Genomic DNA, 23,013 nt, shown 5'->3' on the forward strand with positions numbered 1-23,013 from the left:
CGTACTGAAGCTACTGAATCACTCTACTGAAGCACCTACTGAAGCTACTGAACCACTCTCTGAGTCGGCTACAAAAAAGAAAAGGATTTATAAAGACAGACTGCCTGTGTTGAGGACTCGGATGTCTCCTGCTGGGCTTTACAACTTTCTCAACAATAAGGACAATCCACCATCAGATAAGCAGATTCAAGCTATACAACAAATTGGATTTGGTTCTCTCTTGCTTCTTCAAACAGATGTTGTTCTGGGTACCTTGGCGTATTGGCTAGTTTCGAATTACAACGCCTATAAAGGATCGTTGTGTGATGGGAAACTCCCTGTTTTAGAGGAAGATTTCCAGCTGTGCCTGGGATTGCCAATGGGTCCAAACATTGTCGAAGAAGCAAAAATTGGAGATAAGTGCCCTTCTTATTTGTCTGTTTTGGAGGAGTTCAAAAGTCACTACACAGGTAGTTCCATTGAGGTCAAAGACATATTGCACAAGCTCTCTACACAAAGAGATGGTGGAGATGATTTCAAACGCACTTTCATCATTTATATCTTCAATGCTCTTTTAGGCGGTGTTGTAGGGAATTGGGCAAGTTTGAGACTTCTTAAAAGTTTGGTAAACACAAACATGATCTCCAAATTCAACTGGTGCAATTTCATCAAACTCAAATTGGCTGCCCAAGTTGAGTCTTGGCAAAAGGAGGAGTAGGAGACCAAAAAGCTGAAAGAAAATTGGTCTGGTGAACCTATTATGGTCTTGGTTTTCATTTATCTTGACCGATGTGTCTTCAAATCACGCCTTGTTACTCGGCAGTTTCCAACACTCTCAACTTGGACAAAAGAAGCTATATCCAAGAGAGTTAAGGAGGAAGTGAATGACAAAAAATCGGACAAGAAAACTTTCGGCAGGGGTTCTATTGAGCCTCCAATGGTCATCAACCACCATATTCCACAGTTGTGTCCTCCTCCTCCAAAGATTGAACTAGACCAGTCTTCCAAGTCAACAATTCAAGATAAAGCATCTGAAGCTGAAGCTGAAAAATTACCTCTACCTGGGAATGAAGGCACTGGTGAGTTTGTCCATAAACTTGCGCTTTCCGCAAAGGCAATGGCTCAAGCTTTTGAGGACTACAAATCACTTGCTAGTCAAGCTCCCTCCAAACTGCCTTCAATAACAACAGCGAAGAAACTAGTTGCAGTTGTAGATGGCATATCATAAGGTTTTAAGTTATCTCAACAAGAGGATGATGCTGAAAATGTGAAGGATGTGAAGAATGAGGAAGAGGTGCCGGACATTGTGGATGAGAATATCGTTGAGAAAGTGGTTGACGATATTCATGAGAATGTGGAGAAAGGTAGGGAGAATGTGGAGAAAGGTGGGGAGAATGTGGATAATTTGTATGGGTGGACTGAGGCTGATTTGTTGGCGGTATTGGATGCGATGGGTGAAGCTTTGCAACGAATAGCGCCACATCATTCACCACCACCAAATACAGAATACCCATCCTTTAGGCTCCTAGCAGCTGATGGCCATTTATTGTCTCCACCTGAACCTGCAACATCTTCTCAACCTGAGCCTGACACATATGCTGCTGTGTCATCCCTCCTTGTGGATGTCATCCCTCCTTTCACTGAGCCCACTCCTTTGGTAGGGAACATATCCTCTCACGCTTCTTTGGATGATGTTTTTTCTGTCAAGGACGTCACTGAGCCTACAATTATTGAGATAACAGCTACTCCTCCTACTACTGTGGTACAGAACACAACTCTTGATGTTATTTCCCTACCAGATACTCCACTTGTTTCAACAGTCGATAAACCATCTGTCAAACGATCTGTTAGTAAACGATCTGTCAGTAATGTCTATATTCGTCGATCGCCACGTCATTTGGCAAAGTTGATTGCCAGTGTTTCTTGCAAAACACCTACTACTGCTGCAATTCCATTTCCCTTATCTCCATTACCAATTGAAGACGATGTTCCAGTTCGTGGTAAAAGGAGGGTTGTAGTTCCAGCGGAAGTTTTCCGATCGCCCTATTTGCAAAGAAATCTTAATATTATTAGGGATTTGAATCAAGCTGAGAAACAAGTATTAGATTTCATACTCGGCGAAGCATATGATGAAACGGAGATTCTTTTCCAAAGTCAATGTCAGACTTTGACAAGGAGCCAGTTGAAGAGTGTGGCTGAAGGCGATCGGATATCTTCTCATGTCGTAGATGTTTATTGTGAGATCTTAAATAGTATTGAGATATTCAGATCCCGGACTTCCCCTTCTCGTTTATTTGTGCCGTATAGAAATGAAAGTGTTAGTCTTATTACTCTCTACTTTATCCAATTCTCCAAGTCTGTTTTACATGATGTTGACTTATAATTGTTACTCATACTGATCTTATTTTTTATTCCCAGTGTCTCTACAATGTTGATGTTTTTGGAGTTCAACTAGTAAGTCTTTGATTTTGGTCTGCTTATATTTCAACTTAAGTTCATTTTTGTCTTTTTAATTCAGTGACTTTTTGTCCTTTTTTCAAGTTTGCGCTCCAATAATCTCCGCCTCATGCCCACCTTTCTTGATTTGTATCGACCTCAGAACTAAAAGTAGCAAAATGTAAATCATCCATCCTATGAAAGGCAGATCTGTTGATTATTCTTGTTTTATACAACCTGTGGTACGTCTATTGTTTTCATTTTGCTTAGGAAAATGTGTGTTATTGTGATTCTACTAGGAATTGACTTTGTGAATATAGGACTTTATTTTGTGAAGCCTACACTTAAGGTTTGTGAATCTTATCACTTTAACCACTTATGTTGACCAAGTTTCACAAAACAATCCCTAAGATTCACTGAACAAGGTCTGAGATTCACCAAGTAAGGAAAAGGGCAAAATAAGTGATTTTAACCACTTATGTTGACCAAGTTTCATAAAACAAGCCCTAAGATTCACTGAACAAGGTCTGAGATTCACAAAACAAGGTCTGAGGTTCACCAAAAAAGGAAAAGGGCAAAATAGGGGACTTTGGGAAAGTAGGCCTTATTTTGTGAATCCTAGATCTTATTTTTGAACATGTGGTCCTTTACCATTTCACCCCAAGGTTTACAAACTAAGATGTATGGTTCAAATGATTCGTAGCTAGTGTCTGTTTTGACAGTCTTGTACCTTACATGATTCCTAGATAGTGTCTTGTACCTCACAAAATAAGTTTTGTTCATACATGTGCTAAGAAAGACTAATTTCTCTTTTGTTCATACAGAAAGAAAGGCTCATGAGGCTTCTTAAACCAAAGTTGCCAGTACTGACAAGTATTTTGTGGACGCCCGAAGTGTTTATCCCAAAATCAAACCTAAATTCTGCTAAAATTTATAATGGCCTCTATTTATTGAACATATTGGAGAATTACAAAGGAAACAAAAGTGATTGTCCAATAACCATATATATTGTAAGATTACTTTTTCAACTCTATTTATACATTGATAAATATAAAATTTTTATAAGTTTGCAACACATTATTATTCCCCTTTTTCCATTTATAGGAAGCTCAGGAGAAGTGTTTTACATTGAGGGTGTACTATCACATTATTACATGTGATAAGAACGTATTAAGAGATAGAGTGAAAAAAGATGCACTAGAATGGAGTCGTGTACCGCTGTAAGAACCTTCTTCTTTTAATATTATCAAATTTTTCTTGTAAAACCTTTACATTTTTTAGTACTTTAGTTGATTAAATAATCTCATATGTTCGTATTATGGCAGTGGCTCTCGACCACTTCCTTACAGTGACCAGCAATTATTGGATTATGTTTGCAGATCAAAATCGGCACAAACTAAATTGTAATGATTTTGCTTTGATTTTACAATATAAAAGTTATATGATTTTGCTTTGATTTTACAATATAAAAGTTATATTGTCAGAGATATTCACTAATTGCATTTCCTCAATATTTTAAGTGACGCTATGGTGTCCACTCCGTGGATGGAAGTCACAAGACAGGCTTTACAGACCCTTGGACCACGTGGTTTTTTTATGGATCAGGTAAGTATCATTTTCCTTTCCTTTTTCTTTTCATGTTTCATTTTACTTTTTTGTGAATCCTGTAACTTATTTTGTGAATCCTGGAACTTGTTTTGTGAATCCTGGAACTTATTTTGTGAATCTTGGAATTTATTTTGTGAACTTATTTTGAGAATCCTAGAACTTATTTTGAGAATCTTTGAACTTATTTTGTGAACTTATTTTGTGAATCCTGGAACTTGTTTTGTGAATCCCGGACCTTATTTTATGAACTTATTTTGTGAATTCTGGAACTTGTTTTGTGAATCCTGGACCTTATTTTGTGAATGCTGGAACTTATTTTGTGAATCTTTTACCTATGTTTTGTTAAATTTGATTTTGTAGGTGATTGATATGTTTGGAGTTAAGTCCACACTCGGTAGATCAGATCTCCTCTACTTGCCAACAACAGTATATGTGAGCTTCAAATCCTTTAGATGTTGATATTCAAGTATTTGCTTTCTTAATGTTGCTCCGCTCTGGTTTATTAAAATGCTCCTACTTTTGTCACATGCAGACCGTTCATGCCAAGCGCAACCCAGCTATTTGGGGTCAATACCTGAAGTCTGATTTCATTCCATTTGATGGGAGCAATATCCAAAAGGTGAAAGATCCATCTTCTGCTATTTATTTTCTTCTTTATTTATTTTCGTTCATGTGTATTGTTAATTGGTTTGTCTATTGCAGGTTTTTATCCCTATGCTTAACGATAAGTGTCATCATTGGTGGGCTTGCGTTTGCGATTTAAAGCAAAAAGTAAATTTCATCCTCGACTCGAGCACCGATTTACATGCGGATCCTGATAACCACACAGCCCAAGAGACTGTATGATATTTTCCCAAAATATTTTGGAGTATTTATCTTTAGTTTCTTAAAAATATAACCCTGTTATATTTTTATGTTCTATTGACTTTTTCATGTTCCAGTTGTACCAAGTTTCATCTGTTCTTTGTGGTGGTTCATCTACATTTGAATCTTTGCGGTTGATGCACATGAACGCAATTGTCAACCTTAAAGTCCCTCAACAAAAAAACATGGTATGTAACCATCTATCTTCGTTTTTTAGGCTATATTTGTGTTTTTATCGTACAAGTTTGAATGGTTGAAACTGGACCTGAATGGTCCCTCTCTGACCAAAACCAAGTACCCAATCCCATATTGCTGAAATGAATGGTTGAATAGTTGATCTTCACTTCAGATGTTTCTTTTACTCATAAATGTTTATTTATTTGTAGTTTTGATTGTGTAGTGTTTGTGCTGAAATGGTTGGATGCGTTGGACAATGAAAGTTTATGGACCAACAGTGAATATTTTGAGGTATAAATTTACGAGTTTTGCCTCATACCTTGCCATTGCTACATATTAAATATATACTGTATGAAAATCTCTTTTGCAGAATTTGTCGGACTATCGAAAGAAGATAATATTGGAACTTCTTAAATGAGATAAAAATACAAAAACGGTACACTTCCTTGACTTAAAATTAATGCAAAGTCCATTTGGTCATAACTTTGGTGAACATTTTGTAAATAATTTGGGTGAAAATCTCTTAATTGTTACTTGTTTTTGATGGTATAGGTGTTTCATTGATGACATGACAGTCTTTTTGCAAGCAAATGATCTTTCTCCGATGGATATGTGTTCACTGGCGGACATATGTTGCTTCAGCAGGCCTACTATATCTATCTTGTGTTGATGTACTCAGTATTCGAAATGGTGAAATTCGGCCATATGACCTTGTTTGTTTGTAATGGTATAGGTGTTTCATTAACCATGAATTGATTAGTCTGTAGTCTTGTATATGAGTAGTCGAGAATGTAATGCTACAAGAAATTGTGAAACTTGGATTTGACCATAAGATGAGACGGTTGTACTTCGTATGACGGTCTTTTATTGAGAGACAAAGATGTTTAGTGCAAGCCTTCTCATTTCATTAGCATCTTTTTCTGTATTATGTACATTACATGATTAATGGATTCAGGTCTGGATATACCTTTGGCACAATTACATGTTTAATGTCATCAACTAAAGGCTTTACTTCATTGGGAAACGATGCTGGATTCAGGCTAAATTGGGAAATGATGCTGGATTCAGGCTTTACTTCATTGGGAAACAATGACATCGACTAAAGACTAAATTCACAAAATCCACATTATAAAAAAGACTAAAGACTAAATTCACAAAAATACTTAATGCTAGATTCAGGTCTAGGTTTCATAATTTTATGTTCCAGTTTCACAAGATAAGTTCCAGGATTCATAACATTGAGTAAAAGAAACATCTTAAGTGAAGATCAACTATTCAAGATCAAGTTTCACAATTTCATGCTCCAGTTTCACGTAATTAGTTCTAAGATTCACAAAATTAGGAATACAAACTTCTTAAGTAAAGATCCACTATCATGACAAAATTTCACAATTTCAAAATTAGGAATACAAACTTCTTTTTCTCTTCTTTTTCCATATTCACTAACTGTCTCTCTCTTCAACTTCCATATTCAGTGCTCCAATTTCACTTCCGTCTTCGCCATTATCCGCCATTATCATTGAGCTTTTTGTCTACCATTAGCATTACCGTTTCTACTGTCTCTATCATCCGCAAATTAGGTATTTTCTATCTACATTCTCAAGTTTCGATTCATCCTCCTTTTGTTTCGTATTCTTCACCATAATTTTCAATCAACTTCTTTAATTCGTCAAATTATTGTTTTTATTATGCAGGTTTTTGTTATTGAGGGTTTAGGGTTTTTGCGAGCATAATTGAAGTCGATTTCTCCTCTTTTTCGTATGTTCCTTTCCAATTTTTTTAGTAGATTTCGATTCTCTTGCTTATTTCGTTCCGTCTTCGCCATTATCCGCCAGTTTTTGTAAGCTTGCTTGCGTAGGGTTTTGTGATTACTTTATCGTTCTTTTGGATGCATGTTCTTTGGATGCATGTTTCATTATCTTATTGTTGGTTAATGTTCTTTTGGATGCATGTTCTATATTGCCAATTTTATAATGTATTGTTGGTTAAGTTTTCAGTAGCTACATCTCATTTGCATTTCGTGAATCTAGGACCTACTTGTGTGAATATAGGACCTAATTGTGTGAATCTCAGACCTTGTGTTGTGAAACTGGAAGATAATATTGTTATACTTGTTAATAAGTGGATGAAATCACCTTCTCTGTTGTAAAACTTACTTAAAATGTTTACAAGTTCCAGTGCTATTGATGATGTCCCTTCCGTCAATGAGCCCACTCAACCCACTGTTACTGTTCTAGCTACTCCTGTGACTTCTACTCTTCCTCCTCCTGTGGTAGGGAACAGTGATCCTTCTTCTACACCATCTGCCAGTAAGGAGTTGAGGGCGTGCGATCAAATTATTACATGTTCTGAGAACAGTGAGCCCACTCACCCCACCGTTACTGTTCTAACTACTCCTGCGACTTCTACTCCTCCTCATGTGGTAGGGAACAGTGATCCTCCTTCTACACCAATTGTTTCCGGCCTCGATAAACCATCTGCCAGTAAGGAGTTGAGGGTGTGCGATCAAATTGCTACATGTTCTGAGAACCTGTCTAGAGAAATAGTACAAAATGATGCACTAGAATGGCCTCGATACACTGACATGGAATTGCTAAATTTTGTTCGAAAGAGATCAAAGACAACTCAACAGTAATGTCATATTTTTGCTTTGATTTTTTGATTTTTTTTTATTGTAATAAATATATCTACTAATTGCATTTTATCAATAATGAAGTGAGGTTATGGTGTCCACTCCGTGGATGGAAGTCATAAGAGATGGTTTGCAGACCCTTGGACCGCGTGGCCTTATTATGGATCAGGTAAGTAACCCTTGAGTATTATTTTCCTTTTCCTGCCCATGTTTTCATTTTGTTCACGCCACTCAACCTGTTTCATTTTGTTCACGTTTCATAAAATCAGGTCACTCGATGTGTATGTTTACTAACAAATTTAATTTTGTAGGTCATTGATATGTTTGGAATTAAGTGCACACTCGGCAGAATAAATTTACTCTACTTGCCAACAACAATATTTGTCAGTCTCAAATCCTTTATATGTTGATATTCAAGTATTTTACGTTCTTAAAGTTGCTTTGTTTCTAAAATTGCCTTTTTGTGACTTGTAGGGTCTTCATCGAGAAAACAACCCCATTATTTGGGGTCAATACATAAAGGACAGTTACACTCCAGCTGATGGTAGCCATATCGACAAGGTCAGATATTTGTGATGTTTATTTTACTTATTTGTAGGTCATTGATATGTTTGGAACTTGTTTTGTGAATCTTGGAGCTTATTTTGTGAATCATGGACCTTATTTTGTGAACTTATTTTATGTATCCTTGACCTTATTTGTGAACTTATTTTGTGAATCTTGGAGCTTATTTTGTGAATCTTGGAACTTATTTTGTGAACTTATTTTGTGAACTTATTTGTGAATCCTGGAACTTATTTCGTGAATCCTGGACCTTGTTTTGTGAATCCTGGACCTTATTTTGTGAACTTATTTTATGTATCCTTGACCTTATTTGTGAACTTATTTTGTGAATCCTGGATCTTATTTTGTGAATCTTGGACCTTATTTTGTGAATCTTGGAACTTATTCTATGAAGTTATTTTGTGAACTTATTTGTGAATCCTGGAACTTATTTCGTGAATCCTAGACCTTGTTTTGTGAATCCTGGACCTTATTTTGTGAACTCCTTGACCTTATTTTGTGAACTTGTTTTGTGAATCCTTAACCTTATTTTGTGAATCCTGGACCTTATTTTCCTTATTATAGCATTAATCTCTTGGTTTGTCTTGTACATTTACTATCTCAGGTTTTTATCCCTTTCCATAGTAACACGCCGCCGGAGCATTGGTGGGCTTGTGTCTGTGATATAAAGCAGGGAAAAAATTTCATCCTTGACTCAAGCAGGGATATTAATGTGGATCCTGACAACAAGCATGCCAAAGAGCTTGTATGATTTTTTTTTCCAAAATATTGTTATTGCCTTTTCTTTTAAAAGTATACTCCAAAATATATTTTGATCTTGTTATTGCCTTTTCTTTTTCGGTTGCATCATGTTTCATCTATTTTGGGAGAGTCATATAAATCTTTGGAGTTCATGCACACGAACGAATTTGTCAATCTCGAAGTCCCTCAACAAACAACATGATATGTAAGCATGTATCTTTTTCCTTTTGTTAACAGATCAATAGTTATTATTTTGAGCTTGTTGATTTTAAACCATTTGCTGTTTTTTTTTTTGTCTAGTTTTGATTGTGGAGTTTTTCTGTTGAAGTGTTGAATGCCTTGGACGATGATAGTTTATGGACCAAAAGTGAATATTTTGAGGTAAGTTCATTAGTATACGAAAATAAAGCCCTATCTTGTGAATCTAAGACCTTGTTCAGTGAATCTTAGAGCTTGTTTTGTGAAACTTGGTCATTATAAGTGGTTTAAAATCAACAAGCTCTGAGATTCACTGAACAAGTTATGAGATTCACTGAACAAGGTTTCAGATTCACAAAACAAGGTCTGATATTCAGCAAATAAAGATAGGTTGATTGTCTATATACTTCATTAATATATGTCGCTCTTTGCAGAAATTGCCACAATATCGAAAATTGATCATGTTGGAACTATTTATATGGGATAAAAATACTAAAAAGGTACACTTCATTATCTTAAAAATGATGTGAAGTTCATTTCTTCATAACTTTGGCAAATATTTCGTAAATAAGTCGATTGTACTTGTTTTTGTGTAATACCCCGTATTTTATATAATCGAGTAAACGGATATTATTATATATTAATTATTATGTATTTTATATTACTAATTATGTCGGGATAATAGTTGAGTCGAGTTAATTGTTTAGTCGTGTTGATATCGTAAGACCAAGTTACTCGTAAACTTGTTGGGACGGGTTTAACTGAACGATAGCTTACCCATTTACCAATCACGTTACCCATGACCCATTTACCATCTAACTTGACCTTTAACCTAAATTTTAACCTAGTTTTACCCTAACCATACACACGCCTCCCTTCTTCACGCCTCCCTCCTTCATCAACACCAATCATCAGCTTTCACGCAAAACGAGAGAGAGAGAGGGAGCATGGGTGTTGACGGCGCAGCAAGGAAGCCTTTAGGGTGTTTGTCGACGACCGTGGGTGGCCCTGGTGGCTGTTGTGGTGGCGGAAAAGGTAAGAGTTCAACCCTTTTTTTTGGTTTCGCATTTTACGTCGGGTTGATTGGTTGTTGTTTCGTGTCTTAGGGAGGGGTTAAGGGTGGTTGGTGTCGGGGTAATGGTAATGGGTGATTGGAGTCGCCCCTTTTGGTGGTGGTTAGGGTGGTTATAGGTGGTGTTAGCAACAGTAAAAGGCGGCATTGACAGGGGGGTAGCAACGGGTTTATACACGGGTTTCAGGGGAGTTTGAGACGGGTAGGTTTTGGGTGGCACCACCGTGGACTAGGGGGAGGTCGAAATGGTGGTGCTATGAGGTGCGTGTGCGTGGGTTGGCGGCGAGAAGAATGGTGGTGGTTTCACAGGGGTTTGGTGAGTGTTGCGGTGGTGGTAAGTCAAGGACAGAGGGTGGTTGGTGAGGTTTGGCGGTGAACCAGGCCAAATGCAGATACAGTTCGACTCGTGGCGGCAATCATCAGGCCGGTGGTGGTTGTTGATGGTGGGGTTGAAGTGGGGACCACGGCTGGTGGTTGTCGCGGTGGTATAGGTGGCGCGTGAGGAGAGTGGGTGCGTGTGAAGGGGGTAGTGTTGATGACGGGCTGTTTTGATTCGAAACGAGTTTTTATTAGTTAATCGTTATAATTCGTTAATCGGTCGTATTCTTAATTAATTAATTTAATTCCCGAGTTGATTAAAATAATTAAGGAGGGGTTGTTGAGTTGTTCAAATGTTTGATTCGGGTTTCTTAATTGTATAATTCGTGTAACCTTTAATTATCATATTGGTTATTCAATATTAATTCCCGAGCCAGTTAAGTAAAATCGGGTTTTGAGTCGGGTTTGTTAAAATGAAAAGTTACTATATCAGGAAGGTTTCCATTTTTAAGAAATTCTACTTTAGTAACTTTCTATTTTGGGAAGTTGGGTCAAATACTAATCGGGTTATTTTAGTTATCAGTTGGGCATAAGTTTGGTGTCGGGTTTGTATTTCGGGAAAACTTCTATTTTTGGGAACTCCCTTTATTGGGTAACCTATCTATTTTTTTTTTAGTAGCTTCCATTTTGGGAGATTTCTATATTTAGTAGTTAGTAATTATAAATATTATAATTGTTTTAGGTGACGGATTCGTGAAGGATCGATAATCAAATTCATTGCTTTAATTTCGGATCGCTTAAACCGCTTAATTGGATTTCTTTGGCACTTTGAGGTAGGGAAATACACTTGACCTATTATCGTTGTTGGTGAATTGTGTTGACTTGATTCATGGTTGTCGATTTACGTGATGATTCATATACGGAAAGGTGATTGACTTAATTGATTGTATTGAGTATGATATCACAACATCGGGTAACTGGCATGATTTTATGATTTATCAATTCAATGATTTACATATTGCATTGCATTAATTACTGTTGAGCATTTCATATGCATTGGAGTTGGAGGATGGTGTGATGGTGATGTGGTGTGGTGATGATGATGTTGTGAGAAGGCCCAGGCGGGTTCTGCAGGACTTGCCTGGTGTCCTGTTCTGAGTGGGCGGATCGGCTACGGTCGATATATAGTCTACCGGGGATCGGTATGGCTGGGCGTTCCGGGTTATGAGATATGAGTTGAGATGGAGGTGGAGGTGACGGAGGAGCATGCATATCATATTTTGTTGTTTCATTGTTTTCCCTACTCAACCTCGTGGTTGACCCCGTGTATTCGTGAACACCTGTGATGACCCAAATTGGCGAGCAGACTTGACAGGTTTATGAGATAGGATGGGAGCTTGATGGGCGTGAGACACTGGATCAGAAGACTTAGTGGCTAGATCAGTAATTAGAAGACTTTCACTTTTATTTTATGTTGGTCCTTTGTAATTTAATTTAAAAGAGGTTTTGTAATAATTAAGTTAAATGTAATTATATAATTTGCCTTGGAGTTTAATTTGTTATTCACTACCTCGGGAAACCGAGATGGTAACAGTCCGGTTTATTAGGGAATGTCTTGCTAAAGGCTCCTCCATAAACCGGGGTGTTACAAAGTGGTATCAGAGCGAACGATCCTCAGGCCTAAACCAATGAACCCAATGAACGTAGGATGTGTCTAAATAAAATGAACCCCTGGGAATAAACTGCTAGGAGCTCACAGTGCGGTTAAGAAGGCGCCCTTAATACGTGCTCTTTTGCCCTCTCAGTTTTGAACCAGGTAACCCGAGAGAAATTGAGTGAATGGGGTAGTTAGAAGGAAAACCTTGGATATAATCGAGTTGATGTATACCTTGAGACCCATATATCCTAACCATTCTGCAGGACAACGTTACGGTAAGTGTTTTGTATGAATGATGACGTGATCATATAATGTTGTGGAAATGAGAAATAAAATTTTCGAGTTCAGGTTAATAATCAATGAAGTGTTGTGGTAGTCATGAGCATGAAAATAATTGCGAGTCGATGATAGTTACCTAGGTGGATGTTGAATGATGTGCTGATAGTACTATTATGTCTAGTGATATGCGGTTATGTGATCCCAAAGCCATGCTAGTATACTATTGAATTGCATGTTATTGGTCATAGCAATCGTAATTTAGATGTAAAGAGTAGATCGAGATGCGAAAGGATTCTGTGGGGTAGATGTTACAAAATACACAGTGTGAGATTTAAGTTAGGATGAGTTAGTATCGATAGTATGGTTGTAAGAGTTTGGGACATAGAAAATGAACGACTTAGTGCTGAAACTTGTTTGTTTGATTGTACTCTTTAATTGATCTTGCTGTCATTTCTTTTCTGTTAATTTCCTACGGATGAACATTTTATGAGATATAGCCTCGTGAGTTAGTGTTCATTTGGCGTTGGTTTCATGCTTATATGATATACGGATTAAGAGCAATAAATATTTTAGTGGGCTGTGGTCAGGAAGTTCCTGTGCAGTGATGTTTTGACCAATGATTTTGTAAGAATCCCCATTTAAATTGTATTAATAATTTTTGCATAATTCCAACTCCATCGATCAGAAGAGTCGCATATGATTTCAAATTGTTAAGCCACGAAAATTCTTGATGTTTCTATATTAAATGGTACGTTTTGCAAATTGACCCAAGTTTCGAACCAATTGCCGTCACATACTTATTTGGAACAACTGAGTTGTAAAATGCTTTAAAAATGAAATTCTTGTGCTTTAGACATAATTCTTTTTCCCCTGTGTTTTTAACTCTCGGTATGTTATAAAAAAAAAGTAATCTAACTCAAGTATTCGTTGGACGGTTATTTATTTGTGATTTTTGAAAGTTACAACGTGAATCATGACTTGTAAAATGTGCGTTCTATACTTCTATGTGAGTTTTCATATAATTGTTTGGTTATTTCATGAGCCTTATTAATGTGATCTTATAATGTTTTATATGATGATAGTAGCACGCATGTTCAGTAGTTATGTATCTTAACAGGCGATAAAATTAAAGTCTAGTTGATAACATTGTTGGCATGATAGTATGAGTGAAATTGAATAGCTTAAATTGATTCTTAATAAAGGGTGAAATATTTTACACGAGTCCAGTTGTTGCATATTTTACGTATGTTTGGCATGTTGTAATATCTCTAGTATGTTCATCATATTTGCATAGTGGTCGGTTATAAAAAAAAAAAAAAAAAAAAAACTATATTGTCATATCTTGGTAAAGTTGATGGCGTTAAAAGTTAATTTAGTTGTGCTAATCTACTCGCATGAATAATTATAATAATTATGTTTAACTGTTTACACATGGATGGTAGTAATGAGTATGCCTAAATATTCACACATGTAGAATGTCATATGAGTTCTAATGTCTTTTATGTGAGTCGGTGTGCCTATAGTCATACTTATAACTTTCATTGCATTAAATTGTTTCAGTCGAATCTAAAACCTATAACATGATAATAAACAGTGTTGTTATTCCTTATTGAATATGTCGTTACTATATTGTCATAAAGTGCCAAAGTGATCCTTGCAATTGTAGCACGACATTTGACATATCTATATTCTCGAGTCGTTACTATCAATTATCTTATAATAAAGATTGTTTATGATAACTATGTTGGCAATTATAATGGGACAACCCTTTTGATGATTCACATGATATGCATTGGTTTAAATGATAGTCATTATAGTTACATTTAATTGAGCCTACAAGTTGCCTAATTATTCAATCATGCTAATCAGGGAAGTTGTTCAAGTTGCTAATCTTTTATCATAGCTAGTGTTCTACAAAGTATATGATGGCAAATGTATATGTTTAAACTATTTATACAATATCTCTTGTCTTCTTTGAAAATGAATTATACTAAATTCTTTGGACACAATTGAATGATATGGTTGCTAAAATGTGAAACATAGGGTGATATGGAAGTAATGCTGTCGTTGTCATAGATCATATGTAGTTACTTTTATTGGGAAACATGTTTTCAGAATTGATATCGTGCAAACAATTTTTATAATTTAAAATACGAATTATGAGTATATTGTTAATTGCTTAAATTCATCGACCTAATTCGTGACCTAAACCAGTGAGTGAGTAAATGGTTGTATGGACATGTCAATAAGATCCCGTGATTGTGATAGATAGTAGTGGTAGATCTATTTCTGTGATATGTTTACAAATGTGAGAAGTTCTTAAATTGTTTTGTTGATTTTGCTCTCGCTCGTTCATAGCCTATAATTGATCATCAAATTTGTTTAGTTGTGAAACCGTGTAAACCATGATTCCTTTCTTGTTGTTCTTTTAGTTTGATGTTGTGTTTTTAAGTTGAGCATGAGCTAAGTAATAAATGTTACTTGTTGACAATCAATTAATCCCATAATAAAACCTTGTTCGACTTTAATGTTAATGCGCAATCTCTTATCATGTGTTCTTTCCTGTCACAAGTGGTTGATAATGATTTTGTTGCATATGTATATGAAAGTTGAAAAGAGGTTACGAGGACGTAACCATGTTTCTAGTCGGGTAGGATTGTAAAATCTTAATGTTTATATTGCACTTGTTTGTAGATTGTAGTTTTGATCAAGTTGATGATTCGTTGTGGGGTACCTATGCAAATGAGTTCTATATGTTTTGTTCCTACTTCTGTTAGTTGGTTCATGTGTAAAAGAAGAGTGTAGTTAAACTATTGATATTGAGATTGAGATTGGCCACTAATATTGAGTTGTGGGGCCTTTGTGCCGAGTTACGTTTACGGTCCAGTGTGACCATGGTTATGGAGTTACTTGAGTTGAGATCGGAATTTAGATGGAAGATGACGGTGTTCTCAAGTGATTATTTAGTTGCTATATATTTGTGTTCTCAGGTAATGATTAGTCGTAGTTAGTTGGGTTAAGTGAAGACGAGTTAAACTTCGGGACGAAGTTTATTTTTAGGAGGGCAGAATGTAACATTTCGTATTTGTTATGTTTAATTGTTGCGTCAAAGTGTGTGTTAACTGTGTTAGAAATGCGTGACGTCCGTAAGTACGATATACAATACCCTTCTGATGTTTATGTAGTCTAGTTGTGTGTTTGACTGTGTTAGTTATACGGGATGCCTTTATATTCGGATGACATGTTTGGTGTGGGAGCGAACTTCGGGACGAAGTTCATTTTAAGAGGGGAAGACTGTAATACCCCGTATTTTATATAATCGAGTAAACGGATATTATTATATATTAATTATTATGTATTTTATATTACTAATTATGTCGGGATAATAGTTGAGTCGAGTTAATTGTTTAGTCGTGTTGATATCGTAAGACCGAGTTACTCGTAAACTTGTTGGGACGGGTTTAACTGAACGATAGCTTACCCATTTACCAATCACGTTACCCATGACCCATTTACCATCTAACTTGACCTTTAACCTAAATTTTAACCTAGTTTTACCCTAACCATACACACGCCTCCCTTCTTCACGCCTCCCTCCTTCATCAACACCAATCATCAGCTTTCACGCAAAACGAGAGAGAGAGAGGGAGCATGGGTGTTGACGGCGCAGCAAGGAAGCCTTTAGGGTGTTTGTCGACGACCGTGGGTGGCCCTGGTGGCTGTTGTGGTGGCGGAAAAGGTAAGAGTTCAACCCTTTTTTTTTTGTTTCGCATTTCTGTCGGGTTGATTGGTTGTTGTTTCGTGTCTTAGGGAGGGGTTAAGGGTGGTTGGTGTCGGGGTAATGGTAATGGGTGATTGGAGTCGCCCCTTTTGGTGGTGGTTAGGGTGGTTATAGGTGGTGTTAGCAACAGTAAAAGGCGGCATTGACAGGGGGGTAGCAACGGGTTTATACACGGGTTTCAGGGGAGTTTGAGACAGGTAGGTTTTGGGTGGCACCACCGTGGACTAGGGGGAGGTCGAAATGGTGGTGCTATGAGGTCTGTGTGCGTGGGTTGGCGGCGAGAAGAATGGTGGTGGTTTCACAGGGGTTTGGTGAGTGTTGCGGTGGTGGTAAGTCAAGGACAGAGGGTGGTTGGTGAGGTTTGGCGGTGAACGGGCCAAATGCCGCCCCTGGTTCGACTCGCCGGCGCGATCGAGCCAGTGGTGGTGGTTGTTGGTGGTGGGGTTGAAGTGGGGACCACGGCTGGTGGTTGTCGCGGTGGTATAGGTGGCGCGTGAGGAGAGTGGGTGCGTGTGAAGGGGGTAGTGTTGATGACGGGCTGTTTTGATTCGAAACGAGTTTTTATTAGTTAATCGTTATAATTCGTTAATCGGTCGTATTCTTAATTAATTAATTTAATTCCCGAGTTGATTAAAATAATTAAGGACGGGTTGTTGAGTTGTTCAAATGTTTGATTCGGGTTTCTTAATTGTATAATTCGTGTAACCTTTAATTATCATATTGGTTATTCAATATTAATTCCGAGCGATTAAGTAATTCAAATCGGGTTTTGAGTCGGGTTTGTTAAAATGAAAAGTTACTATATCGGGAAGGTTTCCATTTTTAAGAAATTCTACTTTAGTAACTTTCTATTTTGGGAAGTTGGGTCAAATACTAATCGGGTTATTTTAGTTATCAGTTGGGCATAAGTTTGGTGTCGGGTTTGTATTTCGGGAAAACTTCTATTTTTGGGAACTCCCTTTATTGGGTAACCTATCTATTTTTTTTTAGTAGCTTCCATTTTGGGAGATTTCTATATTTAGTAGTTAGTAATTATAAATATTATAATTGTTTTAGGTGACGGATTCGTGAAGGATCGATAATCAAATTCATTGCTTTAATTTCTGGACTGCTTAAACTGCTTAATTGGATTTGCTGGCACTTTGAGGTAGGGAAATACACTTGACCTATTATCGTTGTTGGTGAATTGTGTTGACTTGATTCATGGTTGTCGATTTACGTGATGATTCATATACGGAAAGGTGATTGACTTAATTGATTGTATTGAGTATGATATCACAACATCGGGTAACTGGCATGATTTTATGATTTATGAATTCAATGATTTACATATTGCATTGCATTAATTACTGTTGAGCATTTCATATGCATTGGAGTTGGAGGATGGTGTGATGGTGATGTGGTGTGGTGATGATGATGTTGTGATAAGGCCCAGGCGGGTTCTGCAGGACTTGCCCTGGTGTCCTCGGTGCGAGGAAATGCAGATCGGGCTACGGTCGATATATAGTCTACCGGGGATCGGTATGGCTGGGCGTTCCGGGTTATGAGATATGAGTTGAGATGGAGGTGGAGGTGACGGAGGAGCATGCATATCATATTTTGTTGTTTCATTATTTTCCCTACTCAACCTCGTGGTTGACCCCGTGTATTCGTGAACACCTGTGATGACCCAAATATTGGCGAGCAGACTTGACAGGTTTATGAGATAGGATGGGAGCTTGATGGGCGTGAGACACTGGATCAGAAGACTTAGTGGCTAGATCAGTAATTAGAAGACTTTCACTTTTATTTTATGTTGTTCCTTTGTAATTTAATTTAAAAGAGGTTTTGTAATAATTAAGTTAAATGTAATTATATAATTTGCCTTGGAGTTTAATTTGTTATTCACTACCTCGGGAAACCGAGATGGTAACAGTCCGGTTTATTAGGGAATGTCTTGCTAAAGGCTCCTCCATAAACCGGGGTGTTACATTTTGGTTGTATAGGTGTTTAATTAAAGAAGACAATTGTCCGTGTTGATGGGATGATGTGAAGTCATAATATGCAAAAGTGGGTCGAGGCTCCTGTAAAGATTGTTGCCTTCATCAACTCTTGTAAAGATATTTGATAGTTGTAAAGTCATAATAATTTTTCTAGGTCACTTATGTGACTTATGTAGCTAATTTGACATTGAGTTGAGCAATTCGAGCTTAGCTTGGACTACTGTTATACGATTTCCCACATTTAAGTTCATATTTCACGAAATCACCTTCCGTAGGATTCACAAACTTTGCAAGTAAACAACTGGACAAATTAAAGTCTAGCATTCACAACATTGAAAACAAATAAACGTCGTAAGTAAATCAACAAGATCTGAGATTCACTGAACAAGGTTTGAGATTCACAAAACAAGGTCTGACATTCACAAAATTAAGAGCAAAATAGATGATTTTAAACCACGACCAAGTTTCACAGAACAAGCCCTAAGTTTCACAGAACAAGCCCTAAGATTCACTGAACAAGGTCTGAGATTCACAAGATAAGGTCTGAGATTCACAAAATTAAGAGCAAAATAGATGATTTTAAACCACGGCCAAGTTTCACAGAACAAGCCCTAAGATTCATTGAACAAGGTCTGAGATTCACAAGATAAGGTCTGAGATTCACAAAATTAAGAGCAAAATAGATGATTTAAACCACGACCAACTTTTACAGAACAATCCCTAAGATTCACTGAACAAAGTCTGAGATTCACAAGATAAGGTCTGAGATTCACAAAATTAAGAGCAAAATAGATGATTTAAACCACAACCAAGTTTCACAGAACAAGCCCTAAGATTCACTGAACAAGGTCTGAGATTCACAAGATAAGGTCTGAGATTCACAAAATAAGGTCTGAAATGATAAAAACGCTTGATGCTAGATTCAGGACCAAGTTTCACAATTTTATCTTCCAGTTTCACATGATAAGTTTCGGGATTCACAACATTGACCAAAATAAAACGAGCTTAAAACCTGTCTTCTTCAATCGTCATGTCTATTCTCATTGCTTAAGAATACTCCTTTACATCAATCTTCATCCTCGACTTCTTCCCCTTCTTCCTCTTCTTCCGATGTGTCTCCCTATGTGAAAAATCAAACCTTGATTAGATACTTTTTTTAAAAAAAAAAAAAAAAAAAAAAAAAGAATTAGTAGACAATAGTAGTTGCGTTTTCAAGTAATACTAAAATGGAAAGACAAGAGTAGAATTATACATACTTGATTCTCAGGAGGAGGCTCTGCAAACTCATTTGGACAATTTCTTTTATCGTGGTGTGACATGCGTTTACACTTAGCACACAACCTTTTCGGTTTTTTTGCCTTCATAATTGCCTTATTTTTGCTGCTCACCATCCTTTTACCACTACCTTTGTTTCTAGAGACTTTAGGTGGTAAGATCTTGATTTCTTTTGGAGCCTTGCAGTTGAGAAGGACCTCCAATTCTTGTTCTTTGGTCAAAGGCTTTGGGTTTGGCTCCAACTTCTCTCGGAATTCTTTAATTAGCTTGGCAAACTCTCTCATATCTGACTCTTCTTTTTTTCTTTTGAGCATACCAACAGTTGCGTAAATCTCAGACCACACCTGAGACATTCCAAATTTACTATTACCAGTAAGATCATAGTTTTCCAGCAGATTTCCATTCAAATCATAAACCGGGTTTCTGAGTGCATTCTTACTCCACCTACGCAAAATGTATTTCTCAGGTATTTCCGTAAACGTTCCCGAGCAAATCCAAATGATGTGGTTGCATAAAATACCTTTCCTTTCAAACAATTTACATGCACAACGGACATTCATTGTTCTCCTATTGTACTCAACTGCATATCTCTTTCGCTTGTTTGCGTCCTCAACAATTGAAACTTCAAAGTTAGTTACTGGATCTGGTGGGGTGTATCCACAAACACTACACGCATTTACCGGAAATTTAACCTCCTCTTGGAAGTCGAAGAACACTTCATGTGTATAGACTTTCACTGCATGGGCCTCCCAGTTTGACCCGAATAGGTTTTCAGGCATTGAGTTGTGGCTCTGTGCTTCAAGAAGCTTTTGATTGTGCCTTTGTTGGTCCATGGCACTCTCAAATCTCATCCAAAATTCTACGAAAGTCCCATATTTATTTTCAAATCTCTTGAAGAAGCTATTCGAACTCTCTGATCTTTGTGTGGTTTTTAAAATGTTGCCCATCGGCACATTCCTGAAATAAGCAGGTATCCACTGATCGCGTTCCGCAAACTTGCCAGTCAACCATTTATTTCCTTCTAACGAGAACTCGCTAATGACCTTAGCCCAATTCTCTTCAAATTCCTCAGGCTCCAAGTCCTCGCTCCAGACAACATTGTTCAGACGACTTAAGAAATCAGTCTCTTTGCAAATTGTGTTCCCAACCTTGTCTGTTACTTTTTTCATAATGTGCCACATGCAAAAGCGATGTCTTGCTTTTTTGAAGACGGCTGCAAGTCATAAAGTCCACATTATCTATTGTCAGAGTATTATCTTCTATGATCACAAATCAAGCTTTAAGATTCACAAGATAAGAGAAATAACAAAATAGGCAATTTCAACAACTTATGAGCAAGTTTAAGAATATTAGCTTTGTGTTTCACAAATCAAGATCTAAGATTCACAAAACAAGCCCTAAGATTCACAAAATAAGGAAAACAGCAAAGCACATGATTTCAACCACTTATGATCAAGTTTCACAAAATTACCATATAAGTTCACAAAACACGCTCTATGATTCACAAAATAAACTTCAAGATTCACGAATAATGTTCCTAGATTCACCAAATAAATAACCAGTTTTACAAAAGTAAGATATTCCAAACAGACCTGGAACTGCATTTATTATTCCGGAATCTTGGTCACTGATGATGTAATTGGGTTCTTTGCCACCCATTGCTTTCAGAAACTGCTGAAATGCCCAAATAAATGACTCATCGTCTTCAATCCAAATGTTATTGACTTTTTGTGATTGTCAATCCCAGTGAAAGGCGTGAATTTCATGTTATATTTGTTCGTTCCATAGGTTGGATTGAATGAAATAGCATCACCAAACAATGCGTAACATCTGATGGAATCCGCATTTGTCTAAAAAATTCTTGTCAAAGCACTCTCAGCATCTGTTTCATATGCAAATACCAACCCTTTTGTCTCTCGGAGGGTTTCTAAACGAGAGATGAACATATGTCCATCCTTGCCATTAAGTAGACACTTTACATTCCTTTGGAAATTCTTGAACTGCATAAGGGTAGCTCCCTCATTTTCGAAACCCTCTGCTTGTTCCTTGCATAAGTTGTATGTTAAACTAGCCTCGACATTCAATCTTGAATTTTGGATAATCAATTGCTTATGATATTCGTTCAGTTGATTTATATTGACAGCAAGTTTCTCAAATTCCCTATTTTTGACAGGTGTCACTGGGTGATTGTGACCCTCACTGAATTGTTCAATCTTGTACATGTTTTTATGGAACATGAATTTTATCATTGATTCACAACCCCACCTTTTAATTTTAGTTATTCTTGTACCACTTTGCTTATTGGAACTCTCAGCCTCACCTGTACCTCCACCCTTTTTCGTACTGGTTTTAGCAGCTTTTGTTTTTCTATTTCCACGTATTGCACCAGCTTTTGTTTTGTCACCAGTTTCAACGGTTGTTGTTTTTGCATCAGCTTGGGGAGGACGTCTTTTCCTCTTATTAAAACCTTCACGATGGAAAACCATGCATTTTGTTCGAATAATACCATATTTAAACCTCTTGGTTGAAGACTTCCTCGCTTCAAACCCACAAGCAATAGCATAAATTTTATAGAACAACATCGCTGACTCTAAGTCCACAAATGTTTTGCCAACCTCGGGTGTAAACTTCTCTTCAATCCTACTTATCCGTTGCTCAGTGCCACCCGGTGTGTAAGTTACCAGAGTAATAGGTGTGGAAATAGTTGGCATTGTAGGGGTTGTTAAGACAGTAGTAGAACCCTCACCACCCTGACCAGAACCAACATTAGAGCAAGGAACCTCACCGCAACCGACACGAGCCGTCACACTACCCTCTGAGTTATTGTTGACATTTGAATCAATACCTAAGAAGATAAAAGGTTCACAAAGTCACATCTCACATTCACAAAACAAGGCTTAAGATTCACTAAGTAAGGTCTGTGATTCACAAATGAAGGAAGTATAACAAAATGAAGGAAGAGAGCAGAATAGGTGATTCAGAAATAAAGTCTCAGAATATTAACTTCGAGTTACACAAATTAAGCCTTAACATTCACAAAACAAGGTCTGAGAATCACAAATAAAGAAAAAGAACAAAATAGGTCATTCCTAAAGAAGGGTTCACATTGACAAGGACTAAGATTCACAAGTCCACTTTTTGGTTCAGATTATTAGTTCAGTTTTAATTTTACCCAGGTTGTATATATTAGTTATTAAGTGTCCAAGTTTCACAAAATAACCTTTCTAGTTTCACAAACTTGGGTCTCTGCTTCACAGAAAAAGAAAGAAATAAATTTCATCAGTAACTTTCTAGTCCAGGACAAAATGATTGAGTCACAGGTTAAAACTAATTCAAACGTTTACCAACAGAGATTCACAAGACAAGGCCCAAGATTCACTAAATAAAGGCTGAGATTCACTAAATAAAGTATCAGGATTATTAGTTCAAATAGTTAAAAAGATTTTTGTT

At 37.0% G+C, this 23,013-nt stretch overlaps 1 protein-coding gene and 1 long non-coding RNA gene across 2 annotated transcripts; one reads left to right on the top strand and one right to left on the bottom strand.

Annotated features, from left to right (window-relative positions):
• Positions 1 to 8,862: 8,862 nt before the first annotated feature.
• Positions 8,863 to 18,182, top strand: LOC141621501 (uncharacterized). Its single transcript, XR_012532390.1, has 5 exons — positions 8,863 to 9,206; positions 9,302 to 9,382; positions 9,634 to 9,699; positions 17,363 to 17,453; positions 17,994 to 18,182. It is a non-coding gene; the product is annotated as an uncharacterized LOC141621501 (long non-coding RNA).
• Positions 18,183 to 19,015: 833 nt separating this feature from the next.
• Positions 19,016 to 21,222, bottom strand: LOC141617895 (protein FAR-RED IMPAIRED RESPONSE 1-like). The gene is made up of 4 exons (XM_074435029.1): positions 21,156 to 21,222; positions 20,560 to 20,776; positions 19,880 to 20,382; positions 19,016 to 19,029 (listed from the first exon to the last, which is right to left on the bottom strand). Exons 1-4 carry the CDS (start codon positions 21,220 to 21,222, stop codon positions 19,016 to 19,018), a joined length of 801 nt encoding a protein of 266 aa, XP_074291130.1.
• Between the last annotated feature and the right edge of the window lie 1,791 nt (positions 21,223 to 23,013).

The sequence above is a fragment of the Silene latifolia genome, chromosome X (genome assembly GCF_048544455.1).
Source record: "Silene latifolia isolate original U9 population chromosome X, ASM4854445v1, whole genome shotgun sequence".
Taxonomy (NCBI): Eukaryota; Viridiplantae; Streptophyta; class Magnoliopsida; order Caryophyllales; family Caryophyllaceae; genus Silene; species Silene latifolia.